The sequence below is a fragment of the Garra rufa genome, chromosome 1 (genome assembly GCF_049309525.1).
Source record: "Garra rufa chromosome 1, GarRuf1.0, whole genome shotgun sequence".
NCBI lineage: Eukaryota > Metazoa > Chordata > Actinopteri > Cypriniformes > Cyprinidae > Garra > Garra rufa.
In genome coordinates, this window is record NC_133361.1 from 64761010 (window position 1) to 64782124 (window position 21115).

The 21115-nt window shown below is 37.0% G+C and overlaps 1 protein-coding gene across 1 annotated transcript in view; it reads right to left on the reverse strand.

Annotated features, from left to right (window-relative positions):
- Nucleotides 1–3302: 3302 nt before the first annotated feature.
- Nucleotides 3303–21115, reverse strand: part of recql5 (RecQ helicase-like 5) — a 35605-nt gene continuing 17792 nt past the window's right edge. Inside the window, exons 8-19 of the mRNA XM_073843885.1 lie at nucleotides 15329–15550; nucleotides 15149–15242; nucleotides 11712–11748; nucleotides 11369–11427; nucleotides 9574–9647; nucleotides 8269–8362; nucleotides 7709–7849; nucleotides 7056–7606; nucleotides 6913–6955; nucleotides 6602–6820; nucleotides 3810–3882; nucleotides 3303–3709 (exon numbers count right to left, since the gene is read on the reverse strand). Of these exons, the coding sequence (XP_073699986.1) occupies nucleotides 3609–3709; nucleotides 3810–3882; nucleotides 6602–6820; nucleotides 6913–6955; nucleotides 7056–7606; nucleotides 7709–7849; nucleotides 8269–8362; nucleotides 9574–9647; nucleotides 11369–11427; nucleotides 11712–11748; nucleotides 15149–15242; nucleotides 15329–15550 (1708 nt within the window). The 3' untranslated portion in view covers nucleotides 3303–3608. The remainder of the gene's footprint in view (nucleotides 3710–3809; nucleotides 3883–6601; nucleotides 6821–6912; nucleotides 6956–7055; nucleotides 7607–7708; nucleotides 7850–8268; nucleotides 8363–9573; nucleotides 9648–11368; nucleotides 11428–11711; nucleotides 11749–15148; nucleotides 15243–15328; nucleotides 15551–21115) is intronic.

Consider the following 21115-nt stretch of genomic DNA (forward strand, 5'->3'; position numbering starts at 1 on the left):
ATTTATTATTAACAAGTAAAATCCTTGCCGCTGGGAAATGAACTGACACGTCACCACAGGTGATTAATATTCATGAGTCAACTTACCACGCAGTGCCTTCGTCATAGTAGGAATCGTACTTTCTCCCGCCAGCGCTGCTTCTCCTCCACTGAGAAACTGCCAAACACAATAATCCGTTTGTCCGGGAATCTGAGGGCTGCTTTTACTCTGAAGAGGCATAATTAGGGGGTCTCCATTCAGCAGTGACTGTGGGCTCAATGGAGCGTTAAACTCGTTTATTTCGAGCGGGTTTCCCGCTGGGGAGAAGACAATGGCATGTTTAAGGTGTAATTTTAGAAGTGCCTAATAATAGCGCAAAACCAGATTTAATGAAAAAGGAGCCGGAAAAAAAGACAAATAAAAAATAAGCCATAATACATCCTCATGTAGAAATTAGTGTGACCGTTGCCTTTAAAAAGGTGTTTAAAACCTGTTTTCTCAATGAAGAACTACACTACCCATAATTTTTAAGAGAGATCCACCAATCAATGGAATCACTTTTTAAAAGTTTTTTTGGGGGGGCTTTTATGCCTTTTTTTATTTATTTGGATACTACAGTAGAGTGACGACAGGAAAGCACTGGGTGGAGAAAGGGGAGCAGGATCAGCAAAGGACCTCGAACTCGGGTCACTGTGAGTACAGTTGTGCTGTTTATCGACGCACTAACCACGAGGCTATTGATGCCGACAGAAAAGATCTCTTGATCTGGAAAGCATCTGCTGCGTACAAACATCTGACAGAGGTCTGTAAATTGATGTCAGTTGTACATATATTCTAAGTCATAAACATCTTAAAGACATCTAACAGACATCTATTTGACATCTGATAGGAAACATCCTATAGAAGTATTACAGATGAGCATAAATCTTCCAGATGGAAATGCAGACGTCAAATAGACATCTCTGTGATGTATGCGTGCTATCAGGGCAAATTGGAGTATACTTCCCTCATAGCACACGTAGATCATGGAGACGTCTCTTTAATATCTGCATTTACATCTGCAAGACATATTTTTGAGTGTTTTTCATGCTTTTTCATGCTCATCTGCAATACATCTATAGGATGTTTCCTATCAGATGTCAAATAGACATCTATTAGATGTCTTTAAGATGTTTATGATTTAGAATGTTTGTAAAACTGACATCTTACAAACGTCTGCCAGATGTTTGTACAAAGCAGATGATTTCCAGATCAAGAGATCTTTAACAGAGACCTTCTCTGTCGGCATCAATAGCCTCGTGGTTAGTGCGTCAACATACAGCGCAACTGGGCTCACGGCGACCCAAGTTCGAGCTCCTTTGCTTATCCTGCTCCTCTTTCTCCACCCAGTGCGTTTCTGTCGTCACTCTACTGTACTATCCAAATAAAGAAAAAAGGCGTAAAAGCTCCCCCAAAAAAATTTAAAAAAGTGATTTCTCTGATTGGTGGAACTCTATTAAGAATTATGGGTAGTGTAGTTCTTCATAACCTTAGAGGTTTGTTTTGAAATGTGTACAATACAGTTAAAAACCTACTTTTCGCAAAACCTACTTTTGCCTACGTTTTTCGACCCGATCTGAACCAAACCAGTGCTGTAAGATTCTCTGGAGAGTGAATATTAATAATTATTTAAAAAAGTTCAACTTTCAACTGACCGTCGCAAAGGGATGCCAAAACGTTAGAAAGGGGCAGGGCCACTTTTAGTAAAATGCGATAACGCATGTTCCAAGGGCATAACCGATTGTACATTGCACATTTTTTTTGCACATACATGCGACATTCAAATTATATGATAGAACTCTTAATTCTGGACAACTTTGCCTCTAGAACCACTGCTGTCAATCAAATTGTTTGTTAAATGATTTAGAAGAAAATACTTTTGCAAACTAGTCCTAGATTTTTTTGGTCAATATGGAAAAAAAAAACACTGCAGTACAATTCTCTGGGTCTTTCTAGGTCAATAATTACCCAAAAAAATGAAATTTACCTTTTGGGAAGGTACAACTGGGTCTTTTAGAAAAGGGACCTGTTTGTAAATGCCCAAATGCCTATAATACGGTGGCCGAGAGAGGCCAACGCGCTGCAAACAAGAAAACACATGCAAACAGAAAAAACGACAACAAATTAAGAAAACATCTTCATCGGTTTGACAACACAGGCGCTGCAAATCCTCGCAACGCAAACACAAATACGGAAACGCGCTGCAAATTCTCACAACACAACCAAACTCAGAAACGCACTGCGAACACACAAATGCGCTGCATATAGCACGGTCCACAACGGAAATGTTTCAGGGGGACCTCAAAAAGTGACGAACCCATCTGGGACCTGATTATTTTTTCAGTGGCTGTTGGTCAGAGCACAGGTGTTATCGGTGAACTATCGCCTTTTAGTGATAGTATAGTATCACTTAAAGGTGATAGTGATATAAATAATCAGGTAATATAGTGATATAAATAATCAGGTCCCAGATGAGTTTGTCACTTTTTGAGGTCCCCCTGAAACATTTCCGTTGTGGGCCGTGCTATATGCAGCGCGTTTGTTAGTTTGCAGCGCCCTCGTGTGTTCGCAGCGCGTTTCTGAGTTTGGTTGTGTTGTGAGAATTCGCAGCGCGTTTCCGTATTTGTGTTTGCGTTGCGAGGATTTGCAGCGCCTGTGTTGTCAAACTGATGAAGATGTTTTCTTAATTTGTTGTCGTTTTTTTCTGTTTGCATGTGTTTTCTTGTTTGCAGCACGTTGGCCTCTCTCGGCCACCGTACTATAAAGCCTAAATGAAAACTCAAAACTTCACAAAACCTGGTGAGCACATGCGACAGGTAATTCCTAACAAACATGCAAAGTTTTAAGGAGATAGGACCACAGCTGGCGTCATAACAGTCATAAACGTTAAAAAACATTGTATTTCTATGGTGAATTACCTGGATTTGCTAAAAATGCTTATTAATATCATTGATTTAGGTGGTTACAGGCCTGAATTTTTTCATATGTGCTTAAATGCCTTAAAGCGCTTGCAGCTATATTTTGTTTTGAAATTTCAAACTAATCACTATTTATACAAAATAGCACGGAATAGTACATAACTATGCAAATTGGGACACGTTTAGTGTTGTGACTCATCTGGGAGTTGGTTGGTTTGCTTCAAGATCCAAAACCTGTAGTAATTTGAAATCCTTGAGGAGAAATGAATGCTGAAAATATTTAGGCAACCGAGGCTGCTGGAAAACCTGGACAAGCAGCGACAAGCAAACTTACCAATTATGCCATCAATTATTCAGCATGAAGTCTTCTCTATTTTCCATTTGTGCACATTTGGCTTTTAATGTAGTTTTCATTACTGTTCACACTACATTGAGTGCATTATAAGCAGCTAATGCTACATAACAGCTATTGCGGTCTGTTCTCTGTTGCTTGACTTGAAAAATAAAACAGCATTTTTCAGCAGTTCACGTTAATGTGCAATGTACGCTTAGGCCGTCACCATACACCTGAGATACACAGCAGCATGCTGCTAAACACACAGCATCTCTGACAATAAAAGGGATTAGTGGAGCTCCAAAAGTCTGGATGAAGGGACATAATGATGGAGATCACTATCTGTCCTCGATTTTCAAGTGTTTCCAGTCTGTTTCGCTCTCACAGCGCTGAATCTTGCTGAAGAAGCCCTTGATGAGTCTCTTTGCTTGCATCTTCACTGTGGGGGAAAAAAAACGAGAAATCTTAAAATGCTAAATCAGCACTTGAAAAAAATGTATGATTCTGTTGGATTTTTATGAGGTTAAGGATAGTCTCACCTTGGCCTCGATTTGCAGTTTTTCCCTCCGTGAGAAGATGGGAGAGGAAACGGGCAAAGGATTTGAACAAATCCTGGGGGAAATGATTAAAAATGAAATTCATTCTATTAAAAGTATACCATCCAGCAGACTCATTTTTCACATCGACACTGTACCAAAAGTGTTCAATGTACAAAAGTAAACTAAATGTCTTTAAAACCAAACACTGAAATGTTTTAATATCAACAGCAAATTACTATTATAATAAATATTAAATAAAAGCATATCTGTGCAAGAAATAACTCACTGCACAAAACATAAACTATCATTCAAAAGTTAAAAAAAAAACCTTTGGGGTAAGTAAGATTATTTATTTATTGAAAGAAAACTATTTTCCACAAAAACATGAAGCAACACACCTGTTTTTCAACAATGATAATAGTAAAAAATGTTTCTAAATTAGCATATTCAAATGATTTCTAGAGAAGACTAGAGTAATGATGCTGAAAATTTGCTTTGCATCACAGAAATTAAAAATTAAATTTCAAAATATATTACAATAGAAAACAATTATTTTAAATCGTAATAAAAATTTAAAATTCAAAATAACTTTTTACTGTATTTTTGGTCAAATTTAAAATAATCTTACCACCCTCAAGCTTTTAAACGTTAGTGTATAATATATATTTTTTTAAAGTTATGAAATTTGGCAAACAGATAGAGGACAGCCTCAACATTAACCACTGAAAATTTGGAGTCTCTAACTCAAACTCTCTAGTGCCACCAACAGGTCAAATTTGCACTTATATTTCTACTTGTAACTTTTTGAACAGTAAGGTGGAGAAGCAAAATTCCTATTTTTATGGAGTAGAATGCATACCAAAATTTACATTCCTAAGGGTGAAGATCTTTTGCAATTTTTAATTTAGCAAAATAAATACTTTTTCGAACTCACCCTAGACGGTTTGTCAGATTTTTTTCACCCAAACCGGCTCATATCATCTTTAGATGATGCTGGCAAAGACTTATCAAAAGCTTTTTGATATTTTCCAAACCATTTTTTGTAAACGCATGTTAACAAAGATTGTTACCAAATTTGACAACATTTGTGCAAAAATAGACATGATTCGGATCAGACTTGGCACATGTTATACCAAGCTTGACATGAGGGCACATGTGAAGTTTCAGCACAGTGCCACCTACTGGTCAAAAAACATAAACATTTGACATTTTTGTTTATGTTTTCTGACCAGTTTGACCAAAAATCATAAAAGTACTGTTGTTAGATTGGGAACGGCATAACAAATCAAATTCCCAATTTTCTTGTGTCAGCTATTTTGAGCGTGGATTATTTCAGATTTTGTAGTATTAATAAATGCTGTATTTTTTTTTAAATGCTTTAGCGTATTGTTATGAATCTTATTTTTTAGTAGTAAAATGCTATATTTTCAAACACTTTAGCATATTGTTATTAATATTATAAATCTTATAGAAATTTGGCACACAGATAGAGGACAGTCTCATTATTAACCACAGCAAATTTGGAGTCTCTAACTCAAGCTCTCTAGCGCCACCAACAGGCCAAATGTGCATGTATGTTTCTGTTTAATAACTTTTCAACCGAATGAACTAAAAGCAAAAATCTTTTTTCCTCTCATTCCTTGGCTCAAACCGAGTCGAATGCATACCATTTCTAAAGGTCAAAATTTTTTGCCATTTCAAATTTTCTAAAAAAAAATCTATTTTTTTGTGAACTTCTCCTAGACGATTTGTCCAATTTTAACCCAAACTGGCTCAGATTATCTTCAAAGCATTCTGGCAAAAATTTATCAAAAGCTTTTTGATATGCCAAAACCATTTTCGTAAAGCGTGATAACGAATTTTGAACGAGTTTGTGCAAAAAATGGACACCAGATTCTGACCAAACTTGGTGTGTGTTATAACAAACATGACCCAAGGGCACATGAGTAGTTTTGGCGCATCACCACCTACTGATCTACTGATATATAAAAAAAATTCTGCTAATAACTAATGATCAGCTTTGCCAAAAATAATAAGATTGTCCTTGTTATAATCAGAATGGAATACCGAATTTGAATTGGTACCTTATTTTCATGTCAACTTTTTTTGGCCGTTGGTCATTTTGAGTTTTGTAGCAAAATTTTGTATCAACAAATGTCTTCAACAGGGGCCTGCATTCCTGCTCCTGGAGAGATACCTTCCTGCAAATTTCAGCTTCAACCTTAATCAATTACACCTAAACCAGCGAATCACGGTGTTCAGGGCTACTTAAAAGATTAGCTCACATCCAGAACAAAAATTTACCGATAATTTACTCACCCCCTTGTCATCCAGATGTTCATGTCTTTCTTTCTTCAGTCGTGAAGAAATTATATTTTTTGAGAAAAAAAAATTCAGAAATTTTCTCCATATAGCGGACTTCTATGGTGCCCGCAAGTTTGAACTTCCAAAAAGCCCTTTGAAGCTGCATTTAAACTGCATTTTGGAAGTTCAAACTCGTGGGCACCATAGAAGTGCGCTATATTAAGAAAATGTATAAAATGCTTTCTTCAAAAAACATAATTTCTTTATGACTGAAGAAAGAAAGACAAACATCTTGGATAAAAAGACGGTGAGTAAATTATCTGTTAATGTTCGTTCTGGAAGTTAATGAATACTTTAATTACAGAAAGGCGTGTTGAAGCTGTGTTGGAACTTGAGTCTGCAGGAAAGTAGCTCTCCAGGAGCAGGGTTGAAGCTCCTTAGCCTCAGCTTGCAGCAATATTTTCAGAACAGACATGCCAAAAAATCACCTTTGTTGCAAATTTGCCCTTTTTGTAGAACGGATCCAGGCATCGCACCACAATATCAGCAGCTTCCTTAAGTGTCACAGGCTTTTGTAAGATCTCAGCATCTCCATTCATTGCCTCAAACTGCGTCTCCTGCACCACTGGGTCAAACGTCACTCTCTTAGTGTCCCTCATCACACGGTTGCGTTTCGCAGGAGGAGACAGCGTTCTATTTTCATGTGACTAAAGAAAAAAAAAAACAGACATGACAAACAGCTCTTAAAAGATTTTCAAGATCCCTTTATAATGTTTTCAAAAAGTAATTGTGGTGTTACTTGTTCAGGTGAACTTTGTTGGGCGTCAAACTCATGATTCTCTCTGTTCGGACAAAGAAACAACAGTTCAGAACAGTGAACATGTTCAAGTCATGCAGAATAAATATCAAACTGCTCTGAGAGAGTGTCTTCCTCCATCATACCCCTGAACCTCTTGATCTGCTGTGATCTCAATGTCCATGGGCATCTCCTCTAGGTCAGGGCTCTTCTGCAGAAGAACAGCAGCGACATTCTCCGAAACACTTTCTACATCTGTGGATGTGCTATTCTTTGTTATTAAGTCAGTGTCGTTTGGTAAAGGCGAGTGATTTTGAGATCCTTCTTCCTCAGGCTCTGATACAACACTTCCTGCTTTCGCCTGAGTGGTGTCTACTTGCTTTTTTCCAAAATACTGTGATATACAGCGCATGTCTTTGGCTGCTTCTGCTAGTTTCTGCTGTTTCTTAGTGAGTCTTTTACTGGGGCTACTCAGGGAGGAAGTCATGCTGGTTTTGGCTTTGATTGGAGACGAGTCGGCAGGAGTTGTTTCACCGCTTTTCATCTTCTGTGCGTTTCCTGTTTCCACCTCCTCCTCTTCCTCACAGATGGGGTCTCCAGGTGTTTTGTCCTTCTGAGAGTTCTTCAGAAAATCTCCAGCTGTCTGAAACAAGCTGGACGAGCCACGAAATCCTGCTCCCACACGCTTCCTTTTCAACTAGAATTCGATGGAAAAGATTATTTGATCACTTTTCTGCTTTCTTGTGGATAAAACTGTAACTGTAATAATCTCTGTAAGCACAAACTGTGATCGACTCACTGAGTAGACTTCAGAGGCTAAGGTAAAGCCGTCTAGATGCTCAGACTGAGATGACGAAGAGCAGGTCGCCGTCTCTTCGTTCGATTCTGACTGTTTCTCTTCAGCAACACTTGCAGTTGCACTTTTCTTCATCTCTGACACCTGGAGAGTGGGAAAAAAATTATTTGATCCCCTGCTGATTTTGTACGTGACAAAGAAATTATCAGTCTATAATTTTAATGGTAGGTTTATTTGAACAGTGAGAGACAGAATAACAAAAAAAAACTCATTTCAAAAAAGTTATGAATCAATTAGCATTTTAATGAGTGACATAAGTATTTGATCCCCTATCATTCAGCAAGATTTCTAACTCCAAGGTGTCTTTTATACAGGTAACAAGCTGAGATTACGAGCACTCTCTTAAAGGGATTGCTCCTAATCTCAGCTTGTTAACTGTATAAAAGACGCCTGTCCACAGCAGCAATAAATCAATCAGATTCCAAACTCTCCACCATGGCCAAGACCACATTAGCTTTAAATGAGATGATATTAACATGCAGCGGAGCATTCGTAACACTTACTCTCTTGAGAACTGCAGCCTTGTACAGGTTTGCTGATTTACTGGCTCTGAAGATCTCGTGCTCTATTTCTACAGCCTGATAAAGTGTGTCAGAGCTACACAAGGAGAGAACACATTTGAAGGAAATAATATAAATTAAGCACATCTGTTTTGAGCAGAAAATCAGCATATTACACTGATACTCATGCAACACTGAAGACTGGGGTAATGATGCAGAAAACGTATTCATTTTAAATTGTAATATCAAAATATTGCTGCTTTTACTGTATTTTTACCCAAAAAAATACAGCATTGGTAAGCATAAAATGCTTATTTCAAAACATTAAAACAATCTCTTATGACTCTCAACTTTTGAAATGCGTACATACAGTGCCTTGCAAAATTATTTATACCCCTTCATTTCTTTTACATTTTGTTATGTTGCTGCCTTATGTTAAACTGCTTTAAATTACTTTTTTCCCCACATCAATCTACACTCCCTACTCCATAATGGCAACGCAAAAAATAGGTTTTTAACATTTGTGCAAATTTATTAAATATAAAAAACTTAAAAGATCCCGTTGCATAAGAATTCATACCCTTTTCTGGGACACTGGAAATTTAGCTCAGGAGCATTCATATTGCTTCTAGATGTTACTACACTTCGAGTGGAGTTAAACTGTGGCAAATTCATTTGAATGAGTCTGATTTAGAAAGGCATATACCTCTCAGAAAAGGTCTAACAGCTGAAAATGCATATCAGAGCAAAAAGTCCTGAGGTCAAGATAACTGCCTGTAGAGCTCAGAGACAGACTTGTGTTAAGGCAATGATCTAGGGAAGAGTTCAGAAAAAAAAAATTGCTGCATTGAAGGTTCACAGAAGCATGTAGCCTCCATTATCCATAATGGAAGATGATTGGAACAACTAGGACTCTAGAAAATGTCTTCCAGCCCTCATCCAAGCTGACAGACCTTGAGAGGTGAAAAGCTGAGGCAAAGAATGGCAGATAATTGCCAAATGCAGATGTGCAAAGCTTGTCACATCATACCCAGAAAGAATTCAGGCTGTAAAGGTGCTTCAACTACGTACTGAGTTAAGGGTATGAATACTTATGCAATCTACTTATTTCAGTGTTTTATTTTTAATATCTTTATCATTATTATGGGGTATGGATGTGGGGAAACGCTAATTTAAAGCAGTTTAACATAATGCTGCAACCAAACGTGAATAGAATGAAGGGGTGTGAATACTTTTGCAAGGCACAATATGTATAAACATTTATTAAGAACACATATTCATTCATTGTTGGTGTGATGTCTGTATTACCTGTATGAAAACTCTGCTGCCCCCCTGTGGTTGGTCAGACACTCCTGCAGGAGAGACAGGCAATGCTCTCTGCTCTAAAACACACACAAAACATTCTTCAGCTCAACCAATCATATTCTGATCTCAGTTTAGACTTTGAATATGCAGAGGTTTGACACTAAAATGCACGTATTTATCAGTAGAGGGCAGCACTGCACATCTGATCTCAGAACATTGTCATATGCAGAACAAAGAATACTGGAAATCTCATGGCAAACAGCTTTTCAGACAGGATATATATATATATATATATATACACACACATACACACTGCAGCTCAGACTCAAAAAGTCTCTTATGCTTATAAAAGTTCCATTAATCTGATCAAAAATACAGAAAAGTAATATTATGAAATGCTATTGCAATTCAAAGTAACAGTTTTTTTTTTATATATACTTTAAAATGTAATTTATTTCTGTGATGCGAAGCTGAATTTTCATCAGCCATTACTCCAGTCTTCAGTGTCTCTTGACCCTTCAGAAATCATTCTAATATACTTTTTAATATAGTAATTTACTACTTTTATTATCAATGTTGGAAACAGTTGTGCTGCCGAATATTTTTTCGGAACCTGTGCTACTTTTTTCAGGATTCTTTGACGAATACAAAGTTGAAAGGAACAGCATTTATTCAAAATAGAAATCTTTTCAAACAATATAAGTCTTTACTGTCACTTTTTATCAGTTTAACACATCCTTGCCAAATAAAAGTTGCTTTCTTTATTAACGTCTTTCAAAGAGAGAAAGAAAAAAAAAATATATGTACTGACCCCAAACTTTGAACAAAGTGTTTGGATACAAAAGTTTTCTATTTTAAATAAATGATGTTCTTTTTAACGTTTTATTTATCAGAGAATTTAAAAAAAAAAAAAAGCATCACAGGTTCCAAAAAAATATTAAGCAGAACAACTGTTTCCAACACTAATAATAAATCAGCATATTAGAATGATTTCTAAAGGATCATGTGACTCTGAAGACTGGAGTAATGATTCAGCTTTGCATCTCAGGAATAAATTACAATTTAAAGTATATTAAAATAGAAAACCACTATTCTAAATTGCAGATTTTTTTTCTGCATTTTTAATCAAATAAACAGCCTTGCTGAGCAGAAAAGTCTTTATGAAAAAGCATTAAAATAAATATATATAACATAATCATATGTCTGTTTACTTTCATATTTCATGTGTAGAACAGTAGAAAATTTTTTTAATAATTTGTTTTCTCGCTCTGACTCGTATAACAATGGTGCACCTGGAAGAAAACGGACAGTGTTCTCTTCCAGATCACATAATCGAGTGGAGAATTAATAGAACTTATATTAAGAATAACCATCTGTTCTCAGATGCGATGATAACAAGAGCGCATCCCCTTCTCTCTCGGAATACTCTTCTTCTGTGTTTGTTTATACTGATTTTCGAAACAGTGCCACCCCTCTCGTCCTTTTGTGCAACAGCAGCTGCTCCGGGCACGTGATGTAATGCTCAAATCTTATTGGACGGGCTTGTTTTTGCTTTGCGAAACTGAAAAGATTCGTCGAACTAATTAAAAAAACGCTTTTTCGGTGCGCGGATGTTCGTGGCCTATGTGGAAGCATCCATAGGAATCTGTTGTTTTAAACCAGCGTGTCATCATGTCCGATATTTGCTTCGCTATTTTGCATTCAGTGTGGAAAGGCCTTAATATGAACTGTCATTTAAAAAATCCTCCTATAAAGCATATCAAATGGGTGCGAAACAGTTTTGAGGATGTGGTGTTACCTTCACTGTGAGTTTGGGGATTCTCTGACTGCTGGCATCCTTCAACATGCAGTCAGCATCTGAGAAACACAAACAGTGTTCAAAGCTGTTCCTGGAGGGCCAGTGTTCTTCAGAATTTAGCTCCAGCCCCAATTAAACACACCTGAACCAAGGCTATAAAAGTTTTTAGACTCACTAGAAACTTCCAGCAAGTGTGTGTAGCTAAAATCTGCTAGAAATTGGCTTTAATCAGCAGGACTGGACTCTACTTTAAAAAACTGACACACTGTTGAATTTATTGTATCATAAGAAGACATTTCTTCATATGTCCTGAGCACAGAAAAGTAACAACTTTGGAACTGACCTGGTGGAACAAACGTCTCCTTGGCCACATCTGAACCCTATAAATAAGAAAACAAGTTGATGACAATATCATTGGTTTAACATGCTCACATGTCTGTATTTTCCTGAGAGCAACAACTCTCTGCCCAGACACCAAAGTTATTACCAATACTAACAAATCATGATTAATGACTAGATGTTTATTGAAATTTGAGTCATGCTTCCTTTGCAAACTCAAGGTCAACGATTTTGTAATATGTAACTTGTATTGAGAAAGTAAATAGCGTGTTTGGATGTCATGTTTTCTAAAGAGGGAAAACTGAAGATCATGTAGAGCCTCTTTCTGTACAGCTCAACTTTATGGGGGAGGCCTCCAACACACAGCTGGAAAACACATGTGGAGGAGAGAGAGAGAAACAAGAGAGCGAGAGATATGGAAGAATGTTCTGGCACAGACTCAGACTGCGAGGGCGAACCAAAGGAGGATTGTAGTTGAGTTGTTTTTCCATGTTTCATGAAACAAAAAAACTGTAATTACATTTTTTTTGTGCGCACCACTGTCCAAAAGTTTGGGCTTTGTAAGATTTTGGAAAGAGGAGTAATGATGCTGAAAATTCAGCTTTAACAACACAGAAATAAATTACATTTTAGGATGTAATACAACAGCAAACAGTTATTTTTAATTGTAATAATATTTCAGAATATTATTTGTTTTTATTTTATTTTTACCAAATAAATGCAGCCTTGGAGAGCCGAACTCTTTTTAAAAACACTTAAGAAATTTTACCAACTCCAAACTTTTGAACAGTTGTTTATTTTCTGCATTTGCCATTTATAATGAGAATCACTACTGGGAATCCTGGGAATTTAAAAAACAAGGGGGGAATAAAGAAAGAAAATAACTGGACTCAGTACACATTGTCTCAACATCGGCAATGCAAGATTTAGACGACATGCATTTATTGTTAAAACTAAAAGTGCTGCATAACGACACAAAATGTAAGCGTCAAAAAAAACAATGAGGTTGAGTTTGTTTGGTCAAGATTTCCATGACAATCTCCTCCAAATCTTTATAGTTTTCATTGTGGAACATCTTTTATAATATAACTTATCCATGGTTGGTAATGGAATCTTTTATGGAAGGCAGTTTTTTGCCAATGACTTCTCGCAATTGCAAGTTTACATCACATGACTTTTTTCTTAGAATTCCAAGGTATAAACTCGCAATTACGAATTATACAGTAAGAAATGCAAGATACAAACATGAAATTATACAAAATTAGTTGCATACTACAATTTTTCTCAGAATTGGACTTCTCGCAATAGCACTCAAATTGTGAGAACTTCAAGATATAAACTCTTCAATTACAAAACTCTATTGCGAGAAAAAAGTCAGAATTGAGAGAAACTCTCAATTGCGAGAAAAAAAGTCAGATTTGCAAGATATTAACTCAATTGTGAGAAAAAAAGGTCAGAATTGAGAAAAACTCTCAATTAAGAGAGAAAAGTCCGATTTGCGAGATATAAACTCGCAGTTTCAAGAAAAAAGTCACAACTGCAATACATAAACTTGATTGCAAGAAAAAAAGTCAGATTTGCCAGATATAAACTTACATTTGTATGAAAAAAGTCAGAACATCGAGATATAAACTCAGTTCCAAGAAAAAAAAGTCAGAACTGCAAGGTACAAACTCTCAATTGCGAGAAAAATGTCAGATTTGCAAGATATAAATTTGCAATCTCCAGAAAAAAAAAACAGTCAGAATTGAGATATTTAATTCAATTGAGATATAAAAAACAGATTTGCAAGATATAAGCCTGCAATTGTGAGTCCGAAGTCCGAATTGAGATATAAACTCTCAATGCCATGAAAAAAAGTCAGATTTGCGAGATATAAACTCAGTTGTGAGAAAAAAAGTCAGATTTGTGAGGTACAAACTCTCAAATGCACGAAAAATGTCAGATTTGCAAGATATAAATTTGCAATCGCCAGATAAAAAAACAGTCAGAATTGAGATATTTAATTCAATTGAGATATAAAAAACAGATTTGCAAGATATAAGCCTGCAATTGTGAGTCCGAAGTCCGAATTGAGATATAAACTCTCAATGCCATGAAAAAAAGTCAGATTTGCGAGATATAAACTCAGTTGTGAGAAAAAAAAGTCAGATTTGTGAGGTACAAACTCTCAAATGCGCGAAAAATGTCAGATTTGCAAGATATAAATTTGCAATCGCCAGATAAAAGGTCAGAATTGAGAAAAACTCAATTACGACAGAAAAGTCAGATATGCGAGATATAAACTCGCAGTTTCAAGAAAAATGTCACAACTGCAAGTTATAAACTTGATTTCAAGAAAAAAAGTCAGATTTGTGAGATACAAACTCGCAACTGGCAGAAAAAAAGTCAGAACGTCGAGATACAAAACTCCCAATTGCAAGAAAAAAAGTCAGATTTGCGAGATATAAACTCCCGATTGCAAGAAAAAAAGTCAGAACTGCAAGGTACAAACTCTCAATTGTGAGAAAAACGTCAGATTTGCAAGATATAAATCTGCAATCGCCAGAAAAAAACAGTCAGAATTGAGATATTTAATTCAATTGAGATATAAAAAACAGATTTGCAAGATATAAGTCTGTTCCGAATGGAACCAATCTTGGAAAACCTCTGTATGAGCCTGACCACTGTAGTGTAACTCATTTCAGGGTGTTACTGAACCTCTAATAGTCTTGGCCATCTTTGTGGAGAGCAACAATTCTAATTCTCAAATCCTCAGAGAGTTCTTTGCCATGAGATGCCATGTTGAACATCCAGTGGTCAGTATGAGAGAATTGTACTTAAAGCATCTAATTTTAACTGCTCTAATACAAGATACATAACTTTGTATGGCTCTGTCAAGCATGATGAATAGGATATGTGGCTTTGCATGGTTAAACAACATACTGCTGTTATCACTTAGGGTGTACTCACTTTTGTTGCCAGCTATTTTGACAATAATGGCTGTATGTTGAGGTATTTTCAGAGGACAGTAAATCTATACTGCTATACAAGCTGCACATTGGCTACTCTAAAATATATCCAAGTTTTATTTCTATAATATTGTCCCTTGAGAAGATATGCTGAAATGGTTGCTGAAATGTAAGGGGTGTACTCATTTTGTGACATACTGTAAACCCAATTACAAGAAAAAAAAAGGCAGCTTTGCAAGATAAACTCATCAACTGCATGGAAAAAAGAGATATAAACTCAACAATCCAAGAAAAAAGAGTGAGAACTTCGAGTTTACCCCACAATTCATAAAAAGTCAGAAGTGCTATATGTAAATGCTCACAATATCCTTGTTTTATTTTTTATTTAGTATCAGAAATGCTTCCATTATCTTTTTAGGGTGAAAATTACATGAAAATTGTTACATACATTTTACATAGTTTCTAGTGAGTGCTCTGTTCGTGCGCTCACCTTTCTCAGACTCATCTGTTTCTTGAAGAGATTTCCGAACTGTTTCTTCCTCTTCTCTGTGTCATCTTCCTCATCGTCCCATTCCTCATCATATCTGAACACACATACACAGAACCTCTTAGTCACAGGCTAACAGCTCTGATCATACATTATGGCTGCTTCAGTAAGAGGTCAGCTGACCTCTCAAACCCGTAACCCTTCCTGCCTCCAGCGTAGAGTGTAGGGTCAAAGCCGAAGGGTCCCTTGGGTGCCGTGCTCTGTGCCGGGCCGGTTCTGGTGCTAAGGGCGGCTGCTCTTGCCAGCTGAGCACGCACAAGTTTGGGGTCACGGCAGAAGTCACACGCGCCAGCGCAGTTGGGCTTCTGATTGCCAAAAAACTGAGAGATGGTGGCATGTCTGCACCTGGAAATGAAAAATTATGGAACCATTAAAAAGAATACAAAATAAATCTAAACTCTCATGAAATGGAACACACACACACACAAAAAAAACCCTGTAAAAAATGACTGTAAAAAGATATTCTTCACTACACTACTAGTTCTGGTTCTGTTGACTTTAGACATGTCACACTGCTCTAACTTTATTAGATCTTAGATAATAGATAGCGTTTTTGTTTTATTTTTGTACAAAGAACAGAAGGTGTTTTCTACAAGAATAAATAGGCTTGCGCACATACATCCTGTATAGTGTGAACTCTAAAATAGAGACGTGCGCTTCTCACTTCACTGACTTCTGGGTTTCAGGTTTCAGAGTCTGAAATAGCTGGTAGGGCCAGAGAGAGGAAAACCCTCCCAAAACACATTTACATGGCTTGACACACAAAGACCCACTGTGCCAACACTGCCGCCCTTAACCAGAGCCCTATTCCACGCTCTTACTGTTCACTAGACCACTTTTCCCATTAGTGATTTTCCTCTTAAGGCACATACAGAACAATGCTTTCCTCCTTTCTAAATACAAACACAAAATGTCTGAAACTTCCATATGGAACTTCATGGTCAGTGTTGGGGAAAGTTACTTTTAAAAGTAACGCATTACAATATTGCGTTAATCCCTAAAAAATAACAAATTACATTACTTAGTTAATGTTACTTTTGTGTTACTTTTTGAATCTGGGCAGGGCTGGTTTGTTTGTTTGTTTGTTTGTTTTTAACAGGGTTCGTACAGTTAAAGTAAAATAAAATGTCTTTTCAAGCACTACTTTTTTGATTTTTTAAAGGACTTCAATCAAAGATCTCACTCATCAAACAATGTCTTATCTTTTAAGTTCTAAAATAAAGATATTAGAATAGATAAAAATATACTAATAGTTATAAAATGATACACAATGTTCCGATCTAAATAAAATGATTTGCGCTCCGAAATCCCATTCTAAATCAAGTGATTCATGATCCGTGCTCTGAAGTTACATTCTAAAGCAAAAGATTCATGAGCCCGCTCCGAAGTTCTGATCTGAAGCAAAAGATTCACGAACCTGCTCCGAAGTTCAGATCTAAATGAAATGATTTGCGATCTCACTCTGAAATCCCACTCTAAATCAAATGTTTCATGATCTGTCCTCCGATGTTCTGATCGGAAGCAAAAGATTCACGAACCCGCTCCGAAGTTCCGATCTAAATCAAAAGATTTGCGAACTACCTCTGAAATCCCATTCCAAACCAAATGATTCATGATTCGCACTCTGAAGTTTCGATCTGAAGCACAAGATTCACAATCCTGCTCCGAAGTTCAGATCTAAATCAAATGATTTGCAATTCACGCTCTGAAGTTCCGATCTGAAGTAAAAGATTCACGAACCCGCGCCGAAGTTCCGATCTAAATCAAAAGATTTGCAAACTCGCTCTGAAATCCCATTCCAAATCAAATGATTCATGATTTGCACTCTGAGGTTCCATTCTGAAGCAAAAGATTCAGGAACCCACTCCAAAGTTCCGGTTTAAATTAAATGATTTGCAATCCGTGCTCTGAAGTTCCATTCTGAGGCAAAAGATTCACGAACCCGCTCCAAAATCCCGATCTTAATGAAATGACTCGTGATCTGTGCTCAGAGGTTCCAATCTGAAGCAAAATATTCACAAACCTGCTCCGAAGTTCTGATCTAAATTAAATGATTTGCAATTCACGCTCTGAAATCCCATTCAAAATCAAATGATTCATGATTCGCGCTCTGAAGTTTCGATCTGAAGCACAAGATTCACAAACCTGCTCCGAAGTTCTGATCTAAATTAAAAGATTTGCAATTCGTGGTCTAAGGTTCCATTCTTAAGCAAAAGATTCACAAACCAACTCCAAAATCCCGATCTAAATGAAATGACTCTTGATCTGTGCTCCGAGGTTCTGATCTGAAGCAAAAGACTCAAGAACCTGCTCAGAAGTTCAGATCTAAATCAAATGATTTGCAATTCACACTCTGAAGTTCCGATCTGAAGTAAAAGATTCACGAACCCGCTCCGAAGTTCCGATCTAAATCAAAAGATTTGCAAACTCGCTCTGAAATCCCATTCCAAATCAAATGATTCATGATTCGCACTCTGAAGTTTCGATCTGAAGCAAAAGATTCAGGAACCCACTCCAAAGTTCCGGTTTAAATTAAATGATTTGCAATCCGTGCTCTGAAGTTCCATTCTGAGGCAAAAGATTCACGAACCCGCTCCAAAATCCCGATCTTAATGAAATGACTCGTGATCTGTGCTCAGAGGTTCCAATCTGAAGCAAAATATTCACAAACCTGCTCCGAAGTTCAGATCTAAATCAAATGATTTGCAATTCGTGGTCTAAGGTTCCATTCTGAAGCAAAAGATTCACAAACCAACTCCAAAATCCCGATCTAAATAAAATGACTCATGATCTGTGCTCCTAGGTTCTGATCTGAAGCACAAGATTCACAATCCTGCTCCGAAGTTCAGATCTAAATCAAATGATTTGCAATTCACGCTCTGAAGTTCCGATCTGAAGTAAAAGATTCACGACCCCGCTCCGAAGTTCTGATCTAAATCAAAAGATTTGCGAACTACCTCTGAAATCCCATTCCAAACCAAATGATTCATGATTCGCGCTCTGAAGTTTCGATCTGAAGCACAAGATTCACAAACCTGCTCCGAAGTTCTGATCTAAATTAAATGATTTGCAATTCGTGGTCTAAGGTTCCATTCTGAAGCAAAAGATTCACAAACCAACTCCAAAATCCCGATCTAAATAAAATGATTTGCAATTCACGCTCTGAAGTTCCGATCTGAAGTAAAAGATTCACGACCCCGCTCCGAAGTTCCGATCTAAATCAAAAGATTTGCGAACTACCTCTGAAATCCCATTCCAAACCAAATGATTCATGATTCGCGCTCTGAAGTTTCGATCTGAAGCACAAGATTCACAAACCTGCTCCGAAGTTCTGATCTAAATTAAATGATTTGCAATTCGTGGTCTAAGGTTCCATTCTGAAGCAAAAGATTCACAAACCAACTCCAAAATCCCGATCTAAATAAAATGACTCATGATCTGTGCTCCTAGGTTCCGATCTGAAGCACAAGATTCACAATCCTGCTCCGAAGTTCAGATCTAAATCAAATGATTTGCAATTCACGCTCTGAAGTTCCGATCTGAAGTAAAAGATTCACGAACCCGCTCCGAAGTTCCGATCTAAATCAAAAGATTTGCGAACTACCTCTGAAATCCCATTCCAAACCAAATGATTCATGATTCGCGCTCTGAAGTTTCAATCTGAAGCACAAGATTCACAAACCTGCTCCGAAGTTCTGATCTAAATTAAATGATTTGCAATTCGTGGTCTAAGGTTCCATTCTGAAGCAAAAGATTCACAAACCAACTCCAAAATCCCGATCTAAATAAAATGACTCATGATCTGTGCTCCTAGGTTCCGATCTGAAGCACAAGATTCACAATCCTGCTCCGAAGTTCAGATCTAAATCAAATGATTTGCAATTCACGCTCTGAAGTTCCGATCTGAAGTAAAAGATTCACGAACCCGCTCCGAAGTTCCGATCTAAATCAAAAGATTTGCGAACTACCTCTGAAATCCCATTCCAAACCAAATGATTCATGATTCGCGCTCTGAAGTTTCGATCTGAAGCACAAGATTCACAAACCTGCTCCGAAGTTCTGATCTAAATTAAATGATTTGCAATTCGTGGTCTAAGGTTCCATTCTGAAGCAAAACATTCACAAACCAACTCCAAAATCCCGATCTAAATAAAATGACTCATGATCTGTGCTCCTAGGTTCCGATCTGAAGCACAAGATTCACAATCCTGCTCCGAAGTTCAGATCTAAATCAAATGATTTGCAATTCACGCTCTGAAGTTCCGATCTGAAGTAAAAGATTCACGAACCCGCTCCGAAGTTCCGATCTAAATCAAAAGATTTGCGAACTACCTCTGAAATCCCATTCCAAATCAAATGATTCATGATTCGCACTCTGAAGTTTCGATCTGAAGCAAAAGATTCACAAACCTGCTCCGAAGTTCTGATCTAAATTAAAAGATTTGCAATTCGTGGTCTAAGGTTCCATTCTGAAGCAAAAGATTCACAAACCAACTCCAAAATCCCGATCTAAATGAAATGACTCGTGATCTGTGCTCAGAGGTTCCAATCTGAAGCAAAATATTCACAAACCTGCTCCGAAGTTCCGATCTAAATCAAAAGATTTGCAAACTCGCTCTGAAATCCCATTCCAAATCAAATGATTCATGATTCGCACTCTGAAGTTTCGATCTGAAGCAAAAGATTCACAAACCTGCTCCGAAGTTCTGATCTAAATTAAATGATTTGCAATTCGTGGTCTAAGGTTCCATTCTGAAGCAAAAGATTCACAAACCAACTCCAAAATCCCGATCTAAATGAAATGACTCGTGATCTGTGCTCAGAGGTTCCAATCTGAAGCAAAATATTCACAAACCTGCTCCGAAGTTCCGATCTAAATCAAAAGATTTGCAAACTCGCTCTGAAATCCCATTCCAAATCAAATGATTCATGATTTGCACTCTGAGGTTCCATTCTGAAGCAAAAGATTCAAGAACCCACTCCAAAGTTCCGGTTTAAATTAAATGATTTGCAATCCGCGCTCTGAAGTTCCATTCTGAAGCAAAAGATTCACAAACCCGCTCCAAACTCCTGATCTAAATCCAAAGATTTGCGATCCGCACTACAAAGCCCTGATCTGAATCAAAAGATTTGCGATACTTGATTCAATTGGAGCGCTTTGAAACAGTGAATGGTTTAATTGATTGAGAGTTTCGAAAAGCTCAGTTTCACCCATAACTATACATGCTTTGTAAAGGCATTAAAAGTGATGTCGAAATTCAAAAATGAATGGCTCTTTTAATTTGATGGTTTTTGCTGGTGAAGTCATGAGTCTGAATCAATCGGAGCAGTTCCAGCATAAATGACGACTTAAGTGATTCAGTTCATCTTCCTCTTTTCAAGTCTTCAATCGCACATTTGCGACACTGTCAGCAGAACTACTGGCTTAGCTTCCTAGTTTTATGACATTAACTGAAATAATCTGAAAAAAAAAAAGTATGTTTTTTGAATTTTCGTGAATTTTGCCTGAAAACATATGTGCTTATTTAAAAAATTAAACACTTATTTCATAGGTACAGTGTTTTTCAATAATTCAAGCACTTTTCAAGTACCTCTTCAGAAATGTTGCTGTTTTCAAGGGTTTTCAAGGGTTTTCCAGGCCTAACATTTCAAAAGTCAAACTACTATCTAATTATATAACTAGCGTTCCTTGTAACGCATTACCCCAACACTGTTCATGGTAAACAAACTGAACACAAAAGCAGAACAAAAACTGAGATGAAGTAGAATGTGTAAAAAAAAACTAAACAAAACACATTCACACTTACAGGTGTGAAAGTTTCCTCGTCTGTATGACAGAGAGAGCAAATAAACTAACTGTAAATAAACTATATGTGCCCAAGTCAAGTTTTATCCAAAAGATTGTCTTGA